Here is a 25,600-nt window from a genome sequence, read left to right as displayed (position 1 = left end):
ATTTGGGTTATTTCCAGGTTTTCTCTATGGTATTATGCATAGTTCTGCTATAAACATTTCTGTGCATTCCTTTTGGTGAATGTATATAAACAGTTGGGTATATTTGGAACTGCTAGATCATTGGTAAGCAGATTACAAGCTTTACTAGATAATTCCAATAAGCTTCCATAGTGGTTGTAATAATTTAAACTCCCACCAGAAGCTCATGAGTCTTCCAACTGTTTCACATTTTCACCAATACTTGGTATTTCAAGTCTTAATTCTAGCCATTCTGTTGGGCATATAAAAGTGTCTCCTTCTTTGTGTCCGTTGCCTTCATGTCAGCTAATGAGTTTGGGAGTCTTTTAGATTATACTGGCCATTTGTTTATCCTTTTTCTTTTCTTTTTTCCTGGAGGGCATATACAAATCTTTTGCCCAATTTTGTGTTGGGTTGTCTGTCATTTTCTTCTTCATTTATGTGATTTTTTAAAAAAAATTTATTTATTTATTTGACAGAGATCACAAGTAGGCAGAGAGGCAGGCAGAGAGAGAGAGAGAAGCAGGCTCCCCCGCTGAGCAGAGAGCCTGATGCGGGGCTGGATCCCAGGACCCTGGGATCATGACCTGAGCTGAAGACAGAGGCTTTAACCCATTGAGCCACCCAGGTGCCCCCACTTATGTGATTTCTTTACAGGTTTCTGAATGTAATCCTTCTTTGGTTATATGTTATTTAGTTTGTTCCAATACTATGGCTTACTTTTTCTTATTTTTTGGTAGTATCTTTAGATGAATTTCTAAATTTTACAAAATTCCAGTTGATCTTTTTTCCCCTTTATGGTTAAGTGCTTTTCACATACGGTATTAAGAAATCTTTGCCTGGCACAAAGATATACTTCACTGTGTTATCTTTTAGACCTGTTATTATTTTATCTTTTGTATGTAGGTCTAGATACCATCTGGAATTTTTATATAAAGTGTGAGGTAAAGATCAAGAATTTTTCCTCTTTTGATCTTCAGTACATCTAGAACCACTCTTATTCAAACTAAAATTTTCTCTTTCCTTCTATGTTGCACTGTGTACCTTTGCATAAGTCAACTAGCAATATGTATTTCGTCCATTTATTGATTCAATGTTTTGTTTTACTGGTCTTTATGTTCTTGCTTCAGTACTATACTCTTAATTATGGTAAAATTTTGGTGAATCTTAAAATTGGATAATACAAGTCCTAAAACTTTGTTCCTTTTTTTTATTAGTATGTTATGTTAATCATCATACAGTACACCATTCATTAGTTTTTGATGTAGTGCTCCATGATTCATTATTTGCATATAATACCCAGTGCTCATCACAACACATTCCTTTTATCCCAGATTGCATTAGCTGTTCTTGGTCCTTTGAATTTTTGTATAAGCTTTGGAATCAGCTTCCATTTCCACATTGGAAAAGAAACCCTGATGTAATTTTGATTGGGATTTCATTAAATCTTTAGGTCAACTTAAAATATTAAAATATTCTTTAAAATATTGAGTCTTCTAATATAATCCTTCAACTTCTTCCTTAAGTCTTCCTTAATTTCTCCTAACATTTTATAGTTTTCTGAGAGAATGGAGTTGAATTTTACCAAATGCCTTTTCTACATCTATTTTGATCACATTATGTTGTCTTCTATTCTGCCAAAGACTTGACTTACTTTTTGACAAACTTCTAAATGTTAAACTGAGCTTACATACCTGGAAAAAAAAAATAACAATTTGGAGGTGATGTGTAATCCTTTGTCAGTAGTTTTAGGTTATGTTTTTGAATATTTCAAGTGTTTTCTCATCTTTGTTCATTAGAGGTTGGCTCTTATTTTTTAGATTTTATTTTACTGTTTTATCAGATTTTATATGATGAAGGCTAGATTTGACTTTTAAAATAAGTTTCTTTCCCTCCTAGATCTATGGAATATGTTGTGTAAGGTTGGTGTTAATTTTTGAAATATTCATCAGTGAAGCTATCTGATCCTGTTTTTTCTTTGAGAAAAAATTTAAATTATGAGTTAAAATTTTTTTTTAATTTTTTATTTTTTATAAACATGTATTTTTATCCACAGGGGTACAAGTCTGTGAATCACCAGGTTTACACACTTCACAGCACTCACCAAAGCACATACCCTCCCCAATGTCCATAATCCCACCCCCTTCTCCCAAACCCCCTCCCCCCAGCAACCCTCAGTTTGTTTTGTGAGATTAAGAGTCACTTATGGTTTGTCTCCCTCCCAATCCCATCTTGTTTCATTGATTCTTCTCCTACCCACTTAAGCCCCCATGTTGCATCACCACTTCCTCTTATCAGGGAGATCATATGATAGTTGTCTTTCTCTGCTTGACTTATTTCGCTAAGCATGATATGCTCTAGTTCCATCCATGTTGTCGCAAATGGCAAGATTTCATTTCTTTTGATGGCTGCATAGTATTCCATTGTGTATATATACCACATCTTCTTGATCCATTCATCTGTTGATGGACATCTAGGTTCTTTCCATAGTTTGGCTATTGTGGACATTGCTGCTATAAACATTCGGGTGCATGTGCCCCTTTGGACCACTACGTTTGTATCCTTAGGGTAAATACCCAATAGTGCAATTGCTGGGTCATAGGGCAGTTCTATTTTCAACATTTTGAGGAACCTCCATGATGTTTTCCAGAGTGGCAGCACCAGCTTGCATTCCCACCAACAGTGTAGGAGGGTTCCCCTTTCTCCGCATCCTCGCCAGCATCTGTCATTTCCTGACTTGTTGATTTTAGCCATTCTGACTGGTGTGAGGTGATATCTCATTGTGGTTTTGATTTGTATTTCCCTGATGCCGAGTGATATGGAGCACTTTTTCATGTGTCTGTTGGCCATCTGGATGTCTTCTTTGCAGAAATGTCTGTTCATGTCCTCTGCCCATTTCTTGATTGGATTATTTGTTCTTTGGGTGTTGAGTTTGCTAAGTTCTTTATAGATTCTGGACACTAGTCCTTTATCTGATATGTCATTTGCAAATATCTTCTCCCATTCTGTCAGTTGTCTTTTGATTTTGTTAACTGTTTCCTTTGCTGTGCAAAAGCTTTTGATCTTGATGAAATCCCAATAGTTCATTTTTGCCCTTGCTTCCCTTGCCTTTGGCGTTGTTCCTAGGAAGATGTTGCTGCGGTTGAGGTCAAAGAGGTTGCTGCCTGTGTTCTCCTCAAGGATTTTGATGGATTCCTTTCGCACATTGAGGTCCTTCATCCATTTTGAGTCTATTTTTGTGTGTGGTGTAAGGAAATGGTCCAATTTCATTTTTCTGCATGTGGCTGTCCAATTTTCCCAGAACCATTTATCGAAGAGGCTGTCTTTTTTCCATTGGACATTCTTTCCTGCTTTGTCGAAGATTAGTTGACTGTAGAGTTGAGGGTCTATTTCTGGGCTCTCTATTCTGTTCCATTGATCTATGTGTCTGTTTTTGTGCCAGTACCATGCTGTCTTGATGATGACAGCTTTGTAATAGAGCTTGAAGTCCGGAATTGTGATGCCACCAACGTTGGCTTTCTTTTTCAATATCCGTTTGGCTATTCGAGGTCTTTTCTGGTTCCATATAAATTTTAGAATTATTTGTTCCATTTCTTTGAAAAAGATGGATGGTACTTTGATAGGAATTGCATTAAATGTGTAGATTGCTTTAGGTAGCATAGACATTTTCACAATATTTATTCTTCCAATCCAGGAGCATGGAACATTTTTCCATTTCTTTGTGTCTTCCTCAATTTCTTTCATGAGTACTTTATAGTTTTCTGAGTATAGATTCTGTGCCTCTTTGGTTAGGTTTATTCCTAGGTATCTTATGGTTTTGGGTGCAATTGTAAATGGGATTGACTCCTTAATTTCTCTTTCTTCTGTCTTGCTGTTGGTGTAGAGAAATGCAACTGATTTCTGTGCATTTATATCCTGACACTTTACTGAATTCCGGTATAAGTTCTAGCAGTTTTGGAGTGGAGTCTTTTGGGTTTTCCACATATAGTATCATATCATCTGCGAAGAGTGATAATTTGACTTCTTCTTTGCTGATTTGGATGCCTTTAATTTCCTTTTGTTGTCTGATTGCTGAGGCTAGGACCTCTAGTACTGTGTTGAATAGCAGTGGTGATAATGGACATCCCTGCCGTGTTCCTGACCTTAGCGGAAAAGCTTTCAGTTTTTCTCCATTGAGAATGATATTTGCGGTGGGTTTTTCATAGATGGCTCTGATGATATTGAGGTATGTGCCCTCTATCCCTACACTTTGAAGAGTTTTGATCAGGAAGGGATGCTGTACTTTGTCAAATGCTTTTTCAGCATCTATTGAGAGTATCATATGGTTCTTGTTCTTTCTTTTATTGATGTGTTGTATCACATTGACTGATTTGCAGATGTTGAACCAACCTTGCAGCCCTGGAATAAATCCCACTTGGTCGTGGTGAATAATCCTTTTAATGTACTGTTGAATCCTATTGGCTAGTATTTTGTTGAGTATTTTCGCATCTGTGTTCATCAAGGATATTGGTCTATAGCTCTCTTTTTTGATGGGATCCTTGTCTGGTTTTGGGATCAAGGTGATGCTGGCCTCATAAAATGAGTTTGGAAGTTTTCCTTCCATTTCTATTTTTTGGAACAGTTTCAGGAGAATAGGAATTAGTTCTTCTTTAAATGTTTGGTAGAATTCCCCCGGGAAGCCGTCTGGCCCTGGGCTTTGTTTGGAGATTTTTAATGACTGTTTCAATCTCCTTACTGGTTATCGGTCTGTTGAGGTGCTCTATTTCTTCCTGGTTCAGTTGTGGTAGTTTATATGTTTCTAGGAAAGCATCCATTTCTTCCAGATTGTCAAATTTATTGGCGTAGAGTTGCTCATAGTATGTTCTTATAATAGTTTGTATTTCTTTGGTGTTAGTTGTGATCTCTCCTCTTTCATTCATGATTTTATTTATTTGGGTCTTTTCTCTTTTCTTTTTGATAAGTCTGGCCAGGGGTTTATCAATTTTATTAATTCTTTCAAAGAACCAACTCCTAGTTTCGTTGATTTGCTCTGTTGTCTTTTTGGTTTCTATTTCATTGATTTCTGCTCTGATCTTTATGATTTCCCTTCTCCTGCTTGGCTTAGGGTTTCTTTCTTGTTCTTTCTCCAGCTCCTCTAGGTGTAGGGTTAGGTTGTGTACCTGAGACCTTTCTTGTTTCTTGAGAAAGGCTTGTACCGCTATATATTTTCCTCTCAGGACTGCCTTTGTTGTGTCCCACAGATTTTGAACCGTTGTATTTTCATTATCATTTGTTTCCATGATTTTTTTCAATTCTTCTTTAATTTCCCGGTTGACCCATTCATTCTTTAGAAGGATGCTGTTTAGTCTCCATGTATTTGGGTTCTTTTCAAACTTCCTTTTGTGGTTGAGTTCTAGCTTTAGAGCATTGTGGTCTGAAAATATGCAGGGAATGATCCCAATCTTTTGATACCGGTTGAGTCCTGATTTAGGATCGAGGATGTGATCTATTCTGGAGAATGTTCCATGTGCACTAGAGAAGAATGTGTATTCTGTTGCTTTGGGATGAAATGTTCTGAATATATCTGTGATGTCCATCTGGTCCAGTGTGTCGTTTAAGGCCTTTATTTCCTTGCTGATCTTTTGCTTGGATGATCTGTCCATTTCAGTGAGGGGAGAGTTAGTGTCCCCTATTATTGTATTATTGTTTCTTTGATTTTGTTATTAATTGGTTTGTATAGTTGGCTGCTCCCACATTGGGGGCATAGATATTTAAAATTGTTAAATCTCCTTGTTGGACAGACCCTTTGAGTATGATATAGTGTCCTTCCTCATCTCTTATTATAGTCTTTGGCTTAAAATCTAATTGATCTGATATAAGGATTGCCACTCCTGCTTTCTTCTGATGTCCATTAGCATGGTAAATTCTTTTCCACCCCCTCACTTTAAATCTGGAGGTGTCTTCGGGCTTAAAATGAGTGTCTTGGAGGCAACATATAGATGGGTTTTGTTTTTTTATCCATTCTGATACCCTGTGTCTTTTGACAGGGGCATTTAGCCCATTCACATTCAGGGTAACTATTGAGAGATATGAATTTAGTGCCATTGTATTGCCTTTAAGGTGACTGTTACTGTATATGGTCTCTGTTCCTTTCTGATCTACCACTTGTAGGCTCTCTCTTTGCTTAGAGGACCCCTTTCAATATTTCCTGTAGAGCTGGTTTGGTGTTTGCAAATTCTTTCAGTTTTTGTTTGTCCTGAAAGCTTTTAATCTCTCCTTCTATTTTCAATGATAGCCTAGCTGGATATAGTATTCTTGGCTGCATGTTTTTCTCATTTAGTGCTCTGAAAATATCATGCCAGCTCTTTCTGGCCTGCCAGGTCTCTGTGGATAAGTCAGCTGCCAATCTAATATTTTTACCATTGTATGTTACAGACTTCTTTTCCTGGGCTGCTTTCAGGATTTTCTCTTTGTCATTGAGACTTGTAAATTTTACTATTAGGTGACGGGGTGTGGGCCTATTCTTATTGATTTTGAGGGGCGTTCTCTGAACCTCCTGAATTTTGATGCTCGTTCCCTTTGCCATATTGGGGAAATTCTCCCCAATAATTCTCTCCAGTATACCTTCTGCTCCCCTCTCTCTTTCTTCTTCTTCTGGAATCCCAATTATTCTTATGTTGTTTCGTCTTATGGTGTCACTTATCTCTCAAATTCTCCCCTCGTGGTCCAGTAGCTGTTTGTCCCTCTTTTGCTCAGCTTCTTTATTCTCTGTCATTTGCTCTTCTATATCACTAATTCTTTCTTCTGCCTCATGTATCCTAGCAGTGAGAGCCTCCATTTTTGATTGCACCTCATTAATACCTTTTTTGATTTCAACTTGGTTAGATTTTAGTTCTTTTATTTCTCCAGAAAGGGCTTTTATATCTCTCGAGAGGGTTTCTCTAATATCTTCCATGCCTTTTTCGAGCCCGGCTAGAACCTTGAGAATTGTCATTCTGAACTCTAGATCTGACATATTACCAATGTCTGTATTGATTAGGTCCCTAGCCTTCGGTACTGCCTCTTGTTCTTTTTTTTTGTGTTGAATTTTTCCGTCTTGTCATTTTGTCCAGAAAAGAGTATATGAAGGAGCAAGTAAAATACTAAAAGGGTGGCAACAACCCCCAAAAAATATGCTTTAACCAAATTAGAAGAGATCCCAAATCGTGAGGGGTAGAAAGGGGATAAAAAGAGGTTCAAAAAGGAAGAAAGAAAAAAAAAAGAAAATAAAAGAATTTAAAAAAAGAAAACAAATAAGAAAAATATAAAAAAGAAAATATATATATATTGGATAAACTAGTTAAAAAATGTTAAAAAAGAAAAAGGTAAAAGTTAAAAAAAAATTTACCAGAAGGTGAGAAAAAAAAACAAAAAATGAAAAAGAAAAAAATCAAATTAACTGCAAGACTAAAAAAAATCACAGGGAAAAAGCCATGAGTTCCGTGCTTTGCTTTCTCCTCCTCTGGCATTCTGCTGCTCTCCGGTATTGAAACCGCACTGCTTGGTAGGTGAACTTGGTCTGGGCTGGATTTCTTGTTGATCTTCTGGGGGAGGGGCCTGGTGTAGTGATTCTCACGTGTCTTTGCCCCAGGCGGAATTGCACCGCCCTTAACAGGGGCCGGGGTGAGTAATCCGCTCGGGTTTGCTTTCAGGAGCTTTTGTTCCCTGAGCGCTTTCCGTAGAGTTCCGGAGGACGGGAATACAAATGGCGGCCTCCTGGTCTCCGGCCCGGAGGAGCCGAGAGCCCAGGGCCCCACTCCTCAGTGTGCCCTCAGAGAACAGCGCCCAGTTACTCCCGTCTGCCTGACCTCCAGCCGCGCTCCAAGCTCACCGAGCCTGCGACTGGTTCAAGGTAATCCCGAGCTGTGAGCTCACTGTCGGCTCTGTCTCTGTAGCCAGCTTTCCCGTTCCAATACCTGGAAGCTCTGCGACACTCAGACACCCCCGATCCTTCTGTGACCCTGCGGGACCTGAGGCCACACTGACCCCGCGTGGGCTTCACCCCGGTTTAGCCTCTGGAGCGATGTCCCTCAGCGGAACAGACTTTTAAAAGTCCTGATTTTGTGCGCCGTTGCTCCGCCGCTTGCCGGGAGCCGGCCCCTCCCCTCGGGGTCTATCTTCCCGTGGCTTTGGATTCACTTCTTCGCCGGTCCTACCTTTCAGAAAGTGGTTGTTTTTCTGTTTCCAGAATTGCTGTTCTTCTTCTCTTTGATCTGCCGATGGATTTTCAGGTGTTTGCAATCTTTAGATAAGCTATCTAGCTGATCTCCGGCCAGCTGAAGTAGTCTCAGCCTGCTACTTCTCCGCCATCTTGACTCTGCCCCGATTTTAATGTTTTTTAATGGAAATTCTGCCAAAGTTTAGTGATGAAGGGGCCTGACTCTACCAAGTATTGAAATATATCACAAAATTATAATGGTTAAAATATCGATGAATAGACAAATCAATGGAACAAGATGGCCCCAAAGTATACCCAAAGATAGAGTCATACATATAGATATGGAATTGAATTAAACTTAATTGTCTCAAGACAAATGAGAATGGTGCAACCATTTCCATACATCCTTGCATGAACATATTATGAATTACCTAAAATTAGTAAATCTCGTGGAAAAGAAGTGATATCTCATTGTTATATTATGCATTTTTTGATTTGATTATGAGTGAGGTACAGGATCCCCTTATCAAAAATAATTATCAAGCATTTAGTATTCCTCTTTTATTTAATTATAACATAGGCAAATTTATTAGTTTTTACTTAGATTACAAAAATATTTTTTACCTTCTTATGTTTGTTTTGTAGTTTTGCCTTTTGAAGTTACTGTTTAACAGAATTGAAATTTGTTTTTGTACATAGAATGCAGTAGGTTTCTTTTTTTTTCCTTAAATATGGTAAGTCAATTTCTAATCTCAACCATTAAAACTTTACATCATTGCTCTGATGATTCACAGTGCCATGTTGACTATATACTAATTTCTTAAGTAGACTTGAAACTGTTTTTTTTTTTTTAACACTCTGCTCTATGTCATTGACCTATTTTCATGTTCCCTACACCAGAAATACACTGTTTTTAGTACTATGACTTCTATTACATAAATATATCTGGTAGGGCATGTTCTTACCTTCTTCCACTTTTCTTCTTTTTTTTTTGCATTTTAAAAATCAAATTAGCTATTCATTATTCATGAACATTTCTTTTTTCATATAAATTTTAGAACAAGCCTTGGATCACTTCTTCTGCCTCTTGGAAAACATACTGGTATATGTGAGCTGAACTTGATCAAACACTTGATTTGTATCAGTTGGTGTGATCATATGATTTTTCTCCTTTGATTCATCCTTATGTTGAAATCATACTGATAACTTTTTTTTTAGATATCAAGTCATTTTTGCCTTTGTGGCATGAACCTGCTTGTTCTATATTACATTTTAAATATGCCTTTGGATTTTATTGGTTAATCTTTTGCTTTGGATTTTTGCATTTATATTTATTTATGGACTTTGTATATTTCTTTTTTGAATATTCAGATTACACTAGCCTCATAAAGTTGATTGGGCAGTTTCCCTCTTACATGTTCTGAGACCACCAGTATAAAATAAGGGTTATCTAAAAAAATAAAAAATAAAAAATAAGGGTTATCTGTTCTTCAAAATTTGGCAAGATCCACCCGTAAAACCAACTGGGTTTGGGGTTTGCCTGAGGAAAGATTTATGTTTGTCATTTAACTTTCTTTGATTTTTATTAATATGTTTAATTTCTCCTTTCCAATTTTGGACTATTTGATATTTCCATAAATTTACTAATTTCTTCCACATATTCAAATTTAGTGCTGATAGCTGTTCATAATGTATTTTTACTCTTTCTCATCTCTAGTTCAGCTATAGTTGTCACTATATTTATAATGTGTGTTTTTAAGCCTTCTGATTTCTCCTGTTTTTCTTGATTACTCACACCTGGGTTTCTTCAAAGAACAATTTTTACTTTTGTTAATTTTTCTCTTCATTCTAGTCTTGGTTCTCCAATTCACTGATTTCTATCTTTATTTTTATTTTTTTCTTTTTTCTGTTTCTCTGGATTCACACTGATGTTCCTTTCCAGCTTCTTGTGTCAAACATGGGATAATTTGTTTTCACTGTTCCATAATTTTTCCCTCTAGGTACTGCTTTGATTGTGGCCAATAAATGTTGACATATAGTGCTTTCGTCGTCAGTCGGCCCTAAGTATTTTGTAATACCTCATAAATTCTTTTTGAAATCAGGAACTTTTAGTAGCTTTTTGTTTGTTTGTTTCTACCACTGATTTTTCAGAGGATAGAAACTTTTATTGTGCCAGCTTTGTCGTTATTAGAGGTTTTTCTTCTTCTTCTCTTGGCCCTACATTTTATTAGAAAGCACTTAAAGAAAGAACCTTTATTCATTAAGAAATTAAGGTCCCATCTGTACGCAGAAATATGTACTCTCCATTAGCTTCCAAAAGTGTCCACCGCTCTTACCAGGTCTCCTCTGTTTTTCTTTTTTCTTTTTTTTAATTTATTTTTTATTTATTTTCAGCATAACAGTATTCATTATTTTTGCACCACACCCAGTGCTCCATGCAATCCGTGCCCTCTATAATACCCACTACCTGGTAGCCCAACCTCCCACCCCCCGCCCCTTCAAAACCCTCAGATTGTTTTTCAGAGTCCATAGTCTCTCATGGTTCACCTTCCCTTCCAATTTCCCCCAACTCTCTTCTCCTCTCTATCTCCCCATGTCCTCCATGCTATTTGTTATGCTCCACAAATAAGTGAAACCATATGATAATTGACTCGCTCTGCTTGACTGATTTCGCTCAGCACTATCTTTTCCAGTCCCCTCCATGTTGCTACAGAAGTTGGGTATTCGTCCTTTCTGATGGAGGCATAATACTCCATAGTGTAGATGGACCACATATTCCTTATCCATTCCTCCGTTGAAGGGCATCTTGGTTCTTTCCACAGTTTGGCGACTGTGGCCATTGCTGCTATAAACATTGGGGTACAGATGGCCCTTCTTTTCACGACATCTGTATCCTTGGGGTAAATACCCAGTAGTGCAATTGCAGGGTCATAGGGAAGTTCTATTTTTAATTTCTTGAGGAATCTCCACACAGTTCTCCAAAGAGTTGCACCAACTTGCATTCCCACCAAGAGTGTAAGAGGGTTCCCCTTTCTCCACATCCCCTCCAACACATGTTGTTTCCTGTCTTGCTAATTTTGGCCATTCTAACTGGTGTAAGGTGATATCTCAATGTGGTTTTAATTTGAATCTCCCTGAGGGCTAGTGATGATGAACATTTTTTCATGTGTCTGATAGCCATTTGTATGTCTTCATTGGAGAAGTGTCTGTTCATATCTTCTGCCCATTTTTTGATATGATTGTCTGTTTTGTGTGTGTTGAGTTTGAGGAGTTCTTTATAGATCCTGGATATCAACCTTTTGTCTGTACTGTCATTTGCAAATATCTTCTCCCATTCCGTGGGTTGCCTCTTCGTTTTCTTGACTGTTTCCTTTGCTGTGCAGAAGCTTTTGATTTTGATGAAGTCCCAGAAGTTCATTTTCGCTTTTGATTCCTTTGCCTTTGGAGACATATCTTGAAATAAGTTGCTGTGGCTGATATCGAAGAGATTACTGTCTATGTTCTCCTCTAGGATTCTGATGGATTCCTGTCTCACATTGAGGTCTTTTATCCATTTTGAGTTTTTCTTTTATATACAAACACCTACAAAATCCTTTCTTCCATTCCTTTTTTAAATTTCTGCTCTTCTACTTTTATCTCTTCATTTTGAAAAAATTGTGCATTCTCATATCTTGCCAACTTTGAATTGCAGAAAAAAAAGTACTTCAAATAAACAGTGAAGAATTTTTTAGTATAAGTAAGTCTTATGCTATGTTCAAGGCCTGCTTATACTGAGCAAAAATATTTATTGTATCTCTGATATTCATATTTATTTTATTTTTTTAAAAGATTTTTTATTTATTTATTTGACAGATGACAAGCAGGCAGAGAGGCAGGCAGAGAGAGGGGAGGAAGCAGGCTCCCCGCTGAGCAGAGAGCCCGATGCGGGGCTCGATCCCAGGACCCTGGGATCATGACCCGAGCCGAAGGCAGCGGCTTAACCCACTGAGCCACCCAGGTGCCCCTGATACTCATATTTAAATGAGCATCTTGTTTGGTTTTGTTTTTGCTAAATTTGGGAAAACTTAAAATTCTTTTTTATATAATTAGACGGATACTAATCCTTTATATAGAGTTGACTTCAGCCATCCGGAAAGCTGAACAGATCTCATAATTCAGCAAAAAAGAAAAAGCTTGTAGATAGAAGGTACCAAGTCCCATCATTACTTTGGATTCTTTGACTTTGTTCATAGGAAAGTTAACAGGACATTTCGTTAAAGTCTGTTTACTTTACCTAGAATTTTCAATGATCTGAAATTTCAGTCTGCTATAGAAAAAGAGCAGCAAATTGGTAGGAGATATAGAAACTGGAAGAAGACCTATATTCAAAGGAACAGTATTATAAGCCCTATTTTTACCATTGAGCAGTCAAATGACCTTATATAAATCATATAACATTCTTGGACATCTCTTAGCTTTAAAGTGAGGCATTCGGACTAGATGATTCCTTTCAGTTATGTATTATAATTTCAGCTTGATGGTGAATTTAAAAGAAGAATGGGATAATAAATATGAATAATAAAAGAACTGTAGTCCTAGGCTATCAAATACTAAGGGCAAAGATAAGTATATCTACTGATGCCTTTAGAGCTTGGCTACTCAAAATGTGGTTGGCATCCAAAAGCATCAGCATCACCTGAGAGCTAGGTAGGAATGCAGAATCTCAGCTCTGCTAAATCAGAATTGGCATTTTAATAAGACCCTTAGGCGATCTGTATGTACATTAAAGTTTGAAGAGTACTGCCTTAGAGGATTGTTATTTTAGCACTCAGGAAAATAACTAATGTTCAAAGTAATGCCTCCAATTTACCAAGTGAAAATTCAGTTAAGTACAGGATCCCCTGGTTAAGAGGACAGGATCCTTTATAATAGGTATTGGCATAATTTCTGTACACATCACTGAAATTTCTAAAGAGTTCTTGCCTTTCAAACGAAAATCTTCTGTTGAGAAAATTAACCTATGAAGATCCCTACATTCCCTGGGAAACCTGCAAAGCAAAAGTGACTATGTATATATGACCTTCATTTCCACCAAAAACAAGTCTAGTGCATTGAAAGAGGAATTCCATCTCCCAGTGGCTCAACAGTTTATCCCTAGAGGGGAAAGCACTCATTTTCCACTTTCCTATCTGATTCTTACTAATCTAACTTTTTATTTATTTTGCACAGAAGCTTTTGCAGGCTCTAGACGTGACATCTTAGCCGAGTCTAAGTTTCATGAATAATTGGGATGGCAATGCTTTTCAACCAGAGGTAGGAGAAGCTTGCCTGGCTCTACAGTGTGCCCCTTCATCCCCTCACTTATACATTCTTGTTCCCCAGAAAGCATTCTCCATATATATTCTGTAATACCCTTCCTCAGTCTCAGAGTTTGTCTTGTATGGAGTATCCCCAGGATTCAGATTCTGAGGTGAAGATTTGCATGCTGAAGTTTATCAAGAACTTTCCCTAAGATCAACACCTGTGAGGGAATGAAAGAACAGGGGAGTACAGAGAGAGAAGGGTTGTGAGACAGCCATGTGAAGGCATCAACATCCCAAAGGGAGCTGGGATAGAGTTCTCCTACCTTGTACACCACTCACTCTTATCTAAAGGTCATCGGACATGGGTTTCTCCACAGAAGTAGCATAAGCTTCTGGAGTCTTCCTTCCTCAGAGGGCAAAGTCTCCTCAGAAGGAAACTTTTCTGTGACCTGAGTGCTCAGTCATGAAGGAAGCAGTCTTACAGTGTCTCCCAGATCACACGGTGGACCCCCACACTGCAGTATCTGCTACAGATTTGGTTAGCCTCTTTCTAAGCTCCCTTCTGACTTCCACAAGCTCTTCTAACACAGAGCCTCTGCAGACTTAGCCCTGGTGTCTAAAATCACAGATGAGGAAATGCTGTTAGAAGGAATTGAGACAATAAGCTGATTCTGATCTGAGCCCTTCCACTGACTTGCTGGGTCATATATTTTCAACTGTCTCCCCCTGGATGGTGGGGGTCATAATAGTGGTTCCATCTTCATTTCACAAAATGACAACTTGACTTCACTCTTCTAAAAAGAGAATCACATAAACTCATGGTATTTATAGCCTCACTTGTCCTATGGAGGAATATAACATAGGATATCACCTGGGTTTTGACTAATACAAGGAGAAAGGAAGTAAGACCAGGTTCAAAACTCCTTCCCCATTTTGACTCACATCCTCATGTATGGAAACTACTGAGACAGCTCAGTAGCAAGAGGCTAGTTGCTTCAGAGCCTCCCTTCCTCCATTAGTTCTGAATGTCAGGTAAGATCCCCTGAAACTTGGGGTGCCTGGGTGGCTCAGTGGGTTAAAGCCTCTGCCTTTGGCTCAGGTCATGATCTCAGGGTCCTGGGATTGAGCCCCACATTGGGCTCTCTGCTCATCAGGGAGCCTGCTACTACCCCCCCCCCGCCTGCCTCTCTACCTACTTGTGATCTCTGTCTGTCAAATAAATAAATAAAATCTTAAAAAAAAAAAAGCTTTTAAAAAAGATCCCCTGAAATGTTGAAATTAATTAATAAAACTGTGAAGTTTATTGTCAATTTGTGAAGTCTACATAGACAACAATCTATTATTGAGTAGGCCATATGAAACATTTGGTAATTTTTCACCTACAAAAAAAGCATATGGCTCAACCAATAGTGTAAGCATTTTTTATTTATTTATTTGAGGTCGGGGGAGGCAGATGGAGAGGGAGAGAGAATCCTCAAACAGACTCTCCACTGAGCACAGAACTGGACATGGGGCGCAATCCCAGCCAGGAACCCCATGATCATGACCTGAGCTGAAATCAAGAGTGAGATGCTCAATCAACTGACCCTAATAGTGCAAGCATTCTTAATCTGATCTCTGCTGACCCCTAACTGGACTACAAATGCTTTTAAAGGGTTCACTTAGCGCCTAGTAACTATATGAAGCTTTTATTCCTAAGTGTTTATGTGACTTCATTTTTGGGGAAATAGAGGTTATGAGTATCAACAAATTTTCTAGGGAATCTGTGACTTCCTGCTCACCCCAAATTAAGACCCACTGGGTAGTCAAAAGAATACCCAACTTGAAGTTGGAAAACCCAAATTCCTACTTCTCTAGTATTTTGCTAGAAGAAGTCACTTAAGATCCTCAGAACCTACTTTTCACTTCTATAATATAGCCTTTGTGTCCTGGGGATATTATAGGTATAAATACCAGATAGGAATAAAAACCCAAGGAATTTTATGGAGGCTCTAGCAAGACATGAGATCATCCTTGGCACACTGTCAAGTGCTATACAAAGAGAATACAGTGTCTGCCCTCTTTCTTGTCTTCAAGGGCCTTCCCTTTCTAGAATCAGGAGATGCCATAGATGAGTGAAACTGGAAAGGCACAGAAAAAAATAACAACCCAGTAACTAACCAAAAGAATTTAAAAACCTCAGAAAAGATTCTTCTCAAGTTTGTGGTATAGTTTCAGGATCTGTTATCCAGTGACCACCAGAAAGGATGACCTGGAAGTTGAAATACTTGGCTTGGGAGTATATTGAGTGAGTTTGTCTGTACCCAGTAGGCAGATTGAAGAGGGATTTCTTAAGCCCAAACAGTTCTCAAGGGAAACATTCTTTCAGTTTTACCCCTCACCAGTAGCCAGACATTCTGTCCAGTAGTTAATAGACAAAAAAAGTCATTTTGTGTGGTGGACTTGTTTTCCACATCTGTACATCAGTCTGTGTCTATCTATCTGTCTGTCTACCTATTTCTCCAATCTGTGTTTCTCTGTTTCAGAGTATTTTGCAATAGGTTCATTGTCTAATTTCACTGGATCCTCTATTTTGAGACCGTTCCTCAGTCCTAGAAATACTTGCTCTTCTGAAAGATTCTGTCTCCTTCTAACATCTAGCTATAGTTTTTCTTCTTAAGAGCCAAGTTCTAATTAATTTTGTATTGCTAGTGTAACACATGAATGTAATCTTCTTGTTAAAACAAATAATAAACACATGAAGCTAATGACCTCTTTGACCTCTAAGTATCTTGGATTTTTCTCTTGAGGGATGGCTGCTGCTCATTTCAGATCTGAGTAGTTCCCCAGGGGTGCATTTGATGCTCTTTTCCTGAAGGGGAAGCTATTCACACAAAACATTTGGGGTGTTGATGAGAGAAATGTCACACCGTACTAGCAAAAGTGGCATGGGGTCAAATAAGTAGCACTCCATGTTGCCAAAGTCTCCATTCCAGCGGATAACTATCTTTTACACCCAGGAGCTTAAAGTTCATTGTATGTTTTGTATATAGAGAAAATAGTGTGGGCTATAATATTATGTTAACCTATCTGTGATTTAGCTGTGGGAGAGAAACTTTTAAAGATACATCTTTGATGCTCAATGTCACTCATCATCAGGGAAAGGCAAATCAAAAACACAATGAGGTATCACCTCACACCTGTTAGAATGACTAGATTCAAAAAGACAAGAAAGAACAAGTTTTGGTGAGGATGTGGAGAAAAAGGAAACTTTGTGTACTGTTGGTGGGAATGAAAATTGATGCAGACACTGTGGAAAACAGTATGGAGTTTCCTCAGAATTAAAAATAGAAACCTCACACAATCCAGTAATTCCACTGCTGGGTATTTACCCAAAGGAAATGAAAACACTAATGCAAAAAATATATGCACCCCTATGTTTACAGCAGCGTTATTTACAATAGCCAAGACGTGGAAGCAACCCAAGTGTCCATCAATAAATGAATGGATAAAGAAGATGTGAGAGATGATAGACTGACTGATTTAGAGATATACAATGGAATATTACTCAGTCATAATAAAGAATGAAAGCTTGCCATTTGCAACAGCATGGATGGAGCCGGAGGGTTTAATGCTAAGTGAGATAAGCCAGTCAGAGAAAGACAAACACGATATGTGGAATATAAGAAACAAAACCAATGAACAAACAAAGAAAAAAAAAGAGAGAAACTAAAAAGCCAGACTCTTAAATACAAAGAACAAACAGATGGTTGCCAGAGAGGAGGTGAGTGAGGGGATGGGTAAAGTGGATAAAGAAATAAAGTAAGAGGGACAAACTTCCAGTTAAACAAAGTAAGTCACAGAGATGAAAGGTACAGCATAGGGGATATAGTCTGTAAGATTGTTGAAATGTTGTCTGGTGACAGACAGTGACTATACTTATCGTGCTGAGCACTGACTAATGCATAGAATTATAAAATCCAGTTGTACACTGGAAACTAATGTAACACTCTATGTTAATTATACCTCAATAAAAATAATCACCTTTGTTTAAATAAGGAATACACTCAGCATTCTAATTATACTGTCAAGTTGAGAAGTTTTTTTGTCTATATATGTATAGCAAAAGTCGGTTTTTTTGATAAACACATATTGAACTGAATTTTCTAAAAAATCTATTAAAAGAGTTGTGTATACAAAATACATTTTTCATAGATTCCATTAATAAACTAGACCTAGATTCTATACCAAAAGCCTTGGATATTGCCAATGGCTCTAGAAGTAGAACCTGGTTTACCAATTCAGATTTCTACAAATGCTGATTTAAAATAGCATAGATGAAATTCTTTAGCCTACAGGTTTTAGAAAAGCATAATTCTCTAGACACCAAAATACATAGTTTGTGTTTTATTTTTAAATTTTATTCTTGGGGCGCCTGGGTGGCTCAGTGGGTTAAGCCTCTGCCTTCGGCTCAGGTCATGATCCCAGGGTCCTGGGATCGAGCCCTGCATCGGGCTCTCTGCTTGGCGGGGAGCCTGCTTCCCCCTCTCTCTGCCTTCCTCTCTGCCTACTTGTGATCTCGGTCTGTCAAATAAATAAAAAAATAAAATCTTTAAAAAAAAAATAAAAAAATAAATTTTATTCTTTATCCTTGTCTTCCAGAAGTGTAAATGAAATGAAAAAATATTTCTCTTTGGAAATAGGAATTATTTTGTGAATTAACTTCTGAACTTTGATTTCTTACTAGATGATGGGCACTGTCCTATAGGACAGCTTTCACATGATTTCATTTAATCCTCATCATAGCTTCATGAAGTAGGTAGTAGTCTGCGTTTCAGATGTGCAATAGAGGGACCCTAGGCTCAGAGGGGAAGGATGGATTGCTCAGCCTTAACCAGTTAGTAGGGATGGAGCTAAGAGTCACATTGAGGTTTCTGCCTGGCCAACCCTTTCTCCAGAACAGTGAACTTACTCGGTTCTTTTTACCCTGGCCTATGCACACATGTGTGGATTCTATCTAGTATCTGCTTTAGAGGCTCCAAAAGTCAGATGAGAGTTCATATGTTCTTTGCATCTGGTTGCTGTCCTGGGCATATCTGGTATTTAGCTGAGAACCACCTTCAGTTACATCTGTGTCACTGTGAGAGGAAATGCCACAGATTCAGCATCCTGTACCTTGACCAAACCCTTGTCTCTTTTTGTTTCGTGTAGCCCAACATTCCTGGGCCTGTTCTTCTTTTGTGAGTCTTACCTGTGGTTTCCTGCTTAAGTCATGGCCTAGAAATCCTGGCCTAGCCTTTCCCACAGATCATGGCACAGAGACGCTGCCACTGGGAGCAGGCTGTAAGGTTCAAAGGGATTTGGTTCAAAGACCCTTAGAGCAAGGAGGCATGTTGCCAGGAGATGCAAAATGAGCTGGAGTTTTGGGGCACAGGCCCTCAGGACAGAGAAATCCACACCATCATAAGACCAACCCCTCCTAATTAGTTTCAGGTGGATGGTGTCCATTTGGGGGCCCAAGAGAAGGTGGGAAGACTGAGCGCTCCTGTTCCCTGTTGAACCCACCCCATTCTTCAAGTCTGAGGCCTACTGGGGTAAAGCCACCATGTACTTGTTTGGACTCCTGTTCCTGGCTCAGGAAACAACCCAGAACTTTCTTTCAGTACTCAAGTCTCTTTTGTGGTGTAGGAAAAGGAAGAGGTTGTGGGACCTCTTTGGTCCCAAGGGACTTTGATGTCCTTTGCTGCTGCAGTTGAGGGCTTGAGTTAGACTATTGGTTACCTTATGGTATGTTTCATGTCTAGCCCTCATCCAGTCAGGGACAAAGGACCTCGTATTGCAAGCCATAACCTATGGGACTGACTATTTCTTAAGTTATAAAGGAATATTTATTACTTCAAAGAGGGGAAATGAAACGAGGGGGGAAAAGACACTGTAAAAAGAGAGTGTGGCTGGTCTTTCCCTCAAAGGAGGAGAGGAAGAAGGGAGAGCTGTGTTGCATTGACCACTGCATAAAATCATAAATCATAAAATCACCCTAATTAAGCCAGCAGTGCAAACGGACACTCCATAAACACACCACCAAGACTCAGGAAAAATCAGCCTCCACACAAGGAAGAATTCTTGGTAAAATGGAAAACATGTTTTATCCTTGTCCTCCCCAGTTTTAGAAAAGGTCCCTGCTACTAGATATACCCTTCTTTAACCCTGAGAATAGTTATCCTGGAGCGTTGTCACCCTCAGAACCAGATGAAAAGCCACAGAAAGGCACAGAGAATTTTGTAAGGTCCAGCTCCAGAATCTCATAATGTAGCAACCATGTAATATCAGGTAACATAGAGATTTACTCTCAGTGGGAATGAAGAGTAATATTGAGCTAAAGGATGTAAAACAAAACTAGAATTACTACATCAAATAATTTCAGTGTGGGAAATAAGCTCTCCAGGTCATTTCCCAATCTAGAAGATGTCTTCTTTTGTATTAAAGATTTTCCAGGGACAAAACTCCCATAGTTTCCTTTGAAAGACTGTTTTATTGTTAATCAGCCTAAGCATCTAGGATTATTCCTTATAAATAACTGAATTTCCGGTCCCCGAATGAGTTATTTTGGCTTACTTTTCACCCATAGTTAGGGTAGGCACCAGCAGAAATGCGTGAGAATAAACAGTGTGGCAGCTTCTAGTTTCAGAAACAATGGACACCGAAGTTGCCTCTCATGCCGTAGTCTGCATGCTAAGTGAGAGTTTCAGATAAAATGTTTAGGGGGAAGACAGGAGGATGGGGAAAGATGAACTATGTTCTGAACTATGCCGGTTCACAGCAGAATGTTAGCTTGGTGACTCCTGCCCACTTCTCCCACTTTGGAGATAAGATTGACTGGCTATGCAGTGATTTATTGTCTCTAGCAATTCTCTCTTTCAGTGATCTTGAGAAATTTAAAGACATGGGTCCAAGCAAAAAAAAAAGGAACAGTTGAGGTTATAAAAAAATATATCAAAAAAATATGAGATGCGGGGTGCCTGGGTGGCTCAGTGGGTTAAAGCCTCTGCTTTCGGCTCAGGTCATGGTCCCAGGGTCCTGGGATCAAGCCCCACATCGGGCTCTCTGCTCAGCAGGGAGCCTGCTTCCTCCTCTCTCTCTGCCTGCCTCTCTGCCTGCTTGTGATCTCTGTCTATCAAATAAATAAATAAAATCTTTAAAAAAAAATGAGATGCTTAGTAGCTGAAAGTTACCTTTTTTCATCCAATTTTGATTTCTGTGCCTACAGGCTGTCCTGTGCCTACTCCATATTTTTCTCATAAGTAAAAGAGAAGGGAGTTCTTACTTTAAAAGTGGGGAACTGAGAAGTGTAAAAATAGTGTGACACATGCCTTGAGAGCCCAGTGGGAACAATGACTCACACATATATGTGCTTACACCCAGGTGTGTTTCAGTAGACCAGGATTGGCCTCGGCAATTTTCATCTTCTTGGCGTCTGATGGCCCGGTACTCAGAGAACATCAGCGGCCGACAGTGACTGTTCACCTGACTGATGTCAGTGGGAACAACCACTCTCTTGGTGAGTCTGACAGTGATTGCTTCAGGGCCCCTGCAGGATGATCCAGTAGACCCCGGAGTCAGCTTGGCGTCCATCTTGGATATTGTTTGTGACCTTGACTATAGTACACAGCTATTGAGAAGATAAAAGGAATACTAGATATGGGAACATGATGCTATATGAATGGCTCACAGTATTATTCATCTCCTTATTTCTCTTCAGGGACCCATGAGCTGTCATGCCAACAAAACCCACTGGTTATCAATGTGACCCATCATTTGAATGTCCTTTCCCACCAGACCACCTCAGTGCTGCTGAATTTCTCATCTCCATTGGTGGGCATCTCGGCAGTGGCTCTAAGGACATCATCCCACATAAGTCCTCCAAATCTCGATACATGCAGCCCAGAACATGAGGGACAAAATCATCAGGGACAGAGGTACAGAGTCACCTTTCTCTCTTTTTTTCTCTTTTTTTTTTGTGGTTGTGATATACTACTATCATTTTCATATATACATTTTGTTTTCAGTGGGTGCTTAATCACTAACTACAAAGTGGGTCTAAAAACTACTAAAAAAGCACAAGAAATAAGTAAAGAACAACTCATAGGCACACTTGGGTTTTGTATTTTGCTCTTTTCTTAGCTTAGCATAATTTTTTATGTAAATATTTAACATCTTTACAAGGTCTTAAAATCTTTTGTTACATATAAAACCACGGCCTTCAAATCAACATGGTTATATAAACTGCCAAAAATTCTCTGCCAAAAACTCAATGTTCCCTGAGCAATGTATATTTTTCCACTTGTTCCCACCTGGACAGTGTATACAAGTTTCACAATTAGTTTTCAAGGCATGTCATATAATCAGTTAGAGTTACATATGGAAATCAGGAATATATTATCTACATAGGTCTTTCTGTGGACATCTGTGATTGTCGTCATCTAGATAGCTATCATCTGAGCTCTCTGCCTCAATTAGTAGAGGGACTGTACTTTATAGTGTTGGTGTGCCCAAGGGTGGCCCAGAAGCTGGAGGGAGCAGGCCATACAGTGGTCTGTGCTGCAGCAGGACTGGACTCATTCTATGAGTGGTCTAATCAGTGGAATGGGACTATAGGTAACCAAGTTCATTCCCTCAAGAAGTGAGGTGTCAAGGCAGTTGGGATCCCAGTAACAAAAGTTTCTAGGCAGTGCTCAATCACCAGATAGAAGCTCTGATACCACCATGACCAAACTAGGTGTACCAGAAGCCCGACTTTATGAGGGACTAGGAGTAGACAGTAGTGTGTATGTAGTATATCAGTTATTTTTGCTGCATAGCAAATTATAGCCAAATTTAGTGGCTTATCACAATTTCCATGAGAGAGGAGCTTGGATGCAACTCAGCTGGGTGCTTCTGGCTTAGAGTCTCTTATGAGGTTGCCATCAAGCTGTTGACCTAAGCTACCATAATGAAGGCTCAAGTGGAGCTGGAAATTTCACTTTCCAGCTCACCCATGTGGTGATTGGCAGGCTTCAGAAGACCTGCATTCAGGTTCACTCATACTGATACTAGCAATAGGCATGCTCACATAGACGGGGTTTGTTTCCTTACCACATAGACTTCTCCATAAGCTGCCTGAGCATCCAATGATACAGCAGCTAAAGATCCAAGAGAGAAAAAGAACCAGAGAGGGTGAGTACATAGGAGACCACCCAAAAGCTATAAGAGACCATAAAAAAGTTACAGCCTTTTTATAACATATTGTTGGAAGTGACAATCCATTACCTTTGGCAAATTCTTTTCATTAGATATGAGTCAATAAATCCAGCCCAACTCAAGGGGAAGTGTTTGCACAAGGGCATGCATCCCTAGAGGCCATGTTAGAGGCCATCTACCACATACAATAATGATAGTTTGTTAATTGGGAACTCACTGTGTGCCAGGTGTTGTAAATGCTAGAAAGAGAAAAGCAATAAGGAATAGAGTCTGGATGTTGGACATTGTAACATGAGTTAATTTGTCTGCAACTCTTAAGTATTCTTATTGAGCAAGCATCTTCAAGTATTAACACAGGATTGTGGACTATTAAAATAACATTGTTTACTAGAATTATTGCCTTAGGTTTTCTCAAATGATTTTCTCTGCTGGCTCTACCTCTGGCCTCAAGCCATACAGACTTCTTTCAAGTCCATGAAACATGTGTTCTTGATGAGTTTCATGTCTTTGCACATTATGTTCCTACTTTTTTGAATGCCTTCCAGCTCTTTTTTGCATCAACTCACACTTCACCATCAGGATTCACCTTCTTCTGTAAAATCTTGGCAGACTCCTTGCCTGTTTCCATAGGGCACTGTATCTAACCCACACGCTGCAGAAGCAGCTATTGCATTGGGTGGTAACTGTTTGTTTATTTATTGTTCCTTTCCACTAAGCTCTGAGCTCTCTCTAGTGGAAATTCCATGTGGTATCTTTCAGTACCTAGCAGAGGGCCTGGTACATAGTAGGTGTCAGAAAATGCGTTGAATGTTAGTAACAGACTTTATCTCTGAATGCTGGATGGAACAGAACTGAAAAAAAAAAAAACAACCAAAAAAAAACCCCAGAAAAAACCAGAAGTCGTAGCCTCTGTAGACCTGAGGGACAAGAATTCCCCTCACCATCACAGCTGTGAAGCTCTGACAAAGTTGATCAATTGTGATCACTGCTGCTAGTTCACTTATTTTCATTTGGCACTGCGGGAAAAACAAGTTTTATTTGCATGCATGCAAACCAGTAGAAATAGGATATGATTCTCCAGTTTACACAGAGTGTATCTGGAATGCACAAGCATTTCCAAACCACATGTGACTGACAGGAGCCATGCAAATTGGCTTCCCTTCTCAGCCAGCAAATCAGTACAATATAGTAAGTTTTGATACACAGGGAACCTAATAGATTTCATATATGCTCTTTGTGAACAGATTTTAAATCTCTGCTCTTGTGTACTCTCAAAAAATAGAAGGTTTTTTTTTTAATCTTTATATCAATCCCAGTTGTAGATGTGGATAGATCATAATATGAAACCCTCAAATTCTGGGCATAGTGAGAGGGATTGCTGGCTGCCTCATTCTTACCCCTTATGACCTGAATTCCATTAATACTAAATGGGCAATGGAGAGCTGACAGATGCCTGGCAGTAGAGGATGTATTATCCATTCTGTATTTAACCATTAATGACCAATGGCCTGTCCCTCCTACAACTCTGCATCTTTAAACCAGCCCAACAGAATCTCAGCTGAAGGCCAATAAACCTGTCTGGCTCTGCAGTGATATTTATGATCCTTACCTTGGACCTTTAGCTTTGATCTCTCTCTCCATCTTGTTTCTTGTTCTCCTATGATGGCTACCAGTTTATGACCCTTTCGGCTTAGTCTACTGATTATGAACTATTAGCCTTGAAAACCAAGTTTAGTGTTACTGGTTCAGGCCACTGATACTCAATTAGAGCTCAGTTCAGTCCTGCTCTCTGGCTCTAGCCATTTAGGGAAAGGTCCTACATAACCTGCCACAGCATCCCATGAGCTGGACGATCAGGCAGACCCCCAGCCATGCCAGGATTGTGTTGAGGGCTTTGGCTTGGAGAAGTGGAAACCACTTCTGTGATTAATGCAATGGAATTTGGAGTGTGTCTAAGATACACTCCAGGCACTGATAGGTTACTTTGCCTAATCGAGTGGATTAGCTTCCAGATCATCAGGACTCTTACCTACTTTGGAAATTCACACAGTCAAGTCTAGAAGAATTTACTAATAGTGGCAAGAATTGGTGATGGGTGTGTGGTTTCTCCTACAACAGAATTTTGTTCTTCTAGTTACATGGGCATACTGTAATGGAATCATTGATCGTAACTCCTCTCCCCCTACTGGGTGACAGATTCATCAGATCTACCAGCATTGAATCTTCCGAGGATGAACATCATCTCCTCCTGGGCATTGGGCTGATTACAATGGTTAAAACTTCCGGCCACTCCTGTCTTTTCAACATTTACACTTTCTTACTGATGTTTCTATACATCCTCTCTGTAACAGTTTGCACTGTCATCTCCCAAACAACTGGGATTCCATAACTTTTCTTTGGATTTCAGAGAGTTCTGCCTTTTTAAAATTTGATGTTACAGAATTAGGTGCATAACTGCTTGTGACTCTTTTATCTTCATTAGGATCAAAACTTGTGCCAACCCTTTTACTCCATTAAATGCTTTTGGCCTTCTATTCTACCTTGTCTGGAATTTAAATTTCCATCCCTGCTTTCCTTCTGTTTATATTTATTTGGTAAATACTTGCCTTTCATTTATTTTTAACATTTGCTATTGTCGTTGCCAGTGAGCCCAAGGCATATTGCTATGTGGCACTGTTTATTCTGAAAGTTTATTTCATGGCCCTCAAGCTTCTAGTATCTTTAGGACCCTGTAGTATTTTTACCTTTGGAACATTTATCTTCTAGGCTTCCATGGCCATTGCCAGTGGTTCTCCCTCACCCCCCACTCTCTCCCACCCCACTGGATCAAGACCCTCATACTTCCTGACCTAAAGTCTCAGAGTCAGTAATGAAACGGTGGTACTGATGAGGACTAAAGGATAAAAAA

At 39.1% G+C, this 25,600-nt stretch overlaps 1 protein-coding gene across 2 annotated transcripts in view; it reads left to right on the top strand.

Annotated features, from left to right (window-relative positions):
* PAPPA2 (pappalysin 2) overlaps positions 1-25,600 on the top strand; it is a 290,148-nt gene that overhangs the window by 168,294 nt on the left and 96,254 nt on the right. For both annotated transcript variants that reach the window (XM_032319392.1, XM_032319393.1), the window contains 2 exons: positions 20,878-21,013; positions 21,215-21,431. In XM_032319392.1, coding sequence (XP_032175283.1) covers positions 20,878-21,013; positions 21,215-21,431 — 353 coding nt within the window. The remainder of the gene's footprint in view (positions 1-20,877; positions 21,014-21,214; positions 21,432-25,600) is intronic.

Source organism: Mustela erminea, chromosome 17 (genome assembly GCF_009829155.1).
Source record: "Mustela erminea isolate mMusErm1 chromosome 17, mMusErm1.Pri, whole genome shotgun sequence".
NCBI classification, from domain to species: Eukaryota; Metazoa; Chordata; class Mammalia; order Carnivora; family Mustelidae; genus Mustela; species Mustela erminea.
Note: the sequence above shows the minus strand (reverse complement) of the source record. Positions and strands in the feature narration are given on the sequence as shown.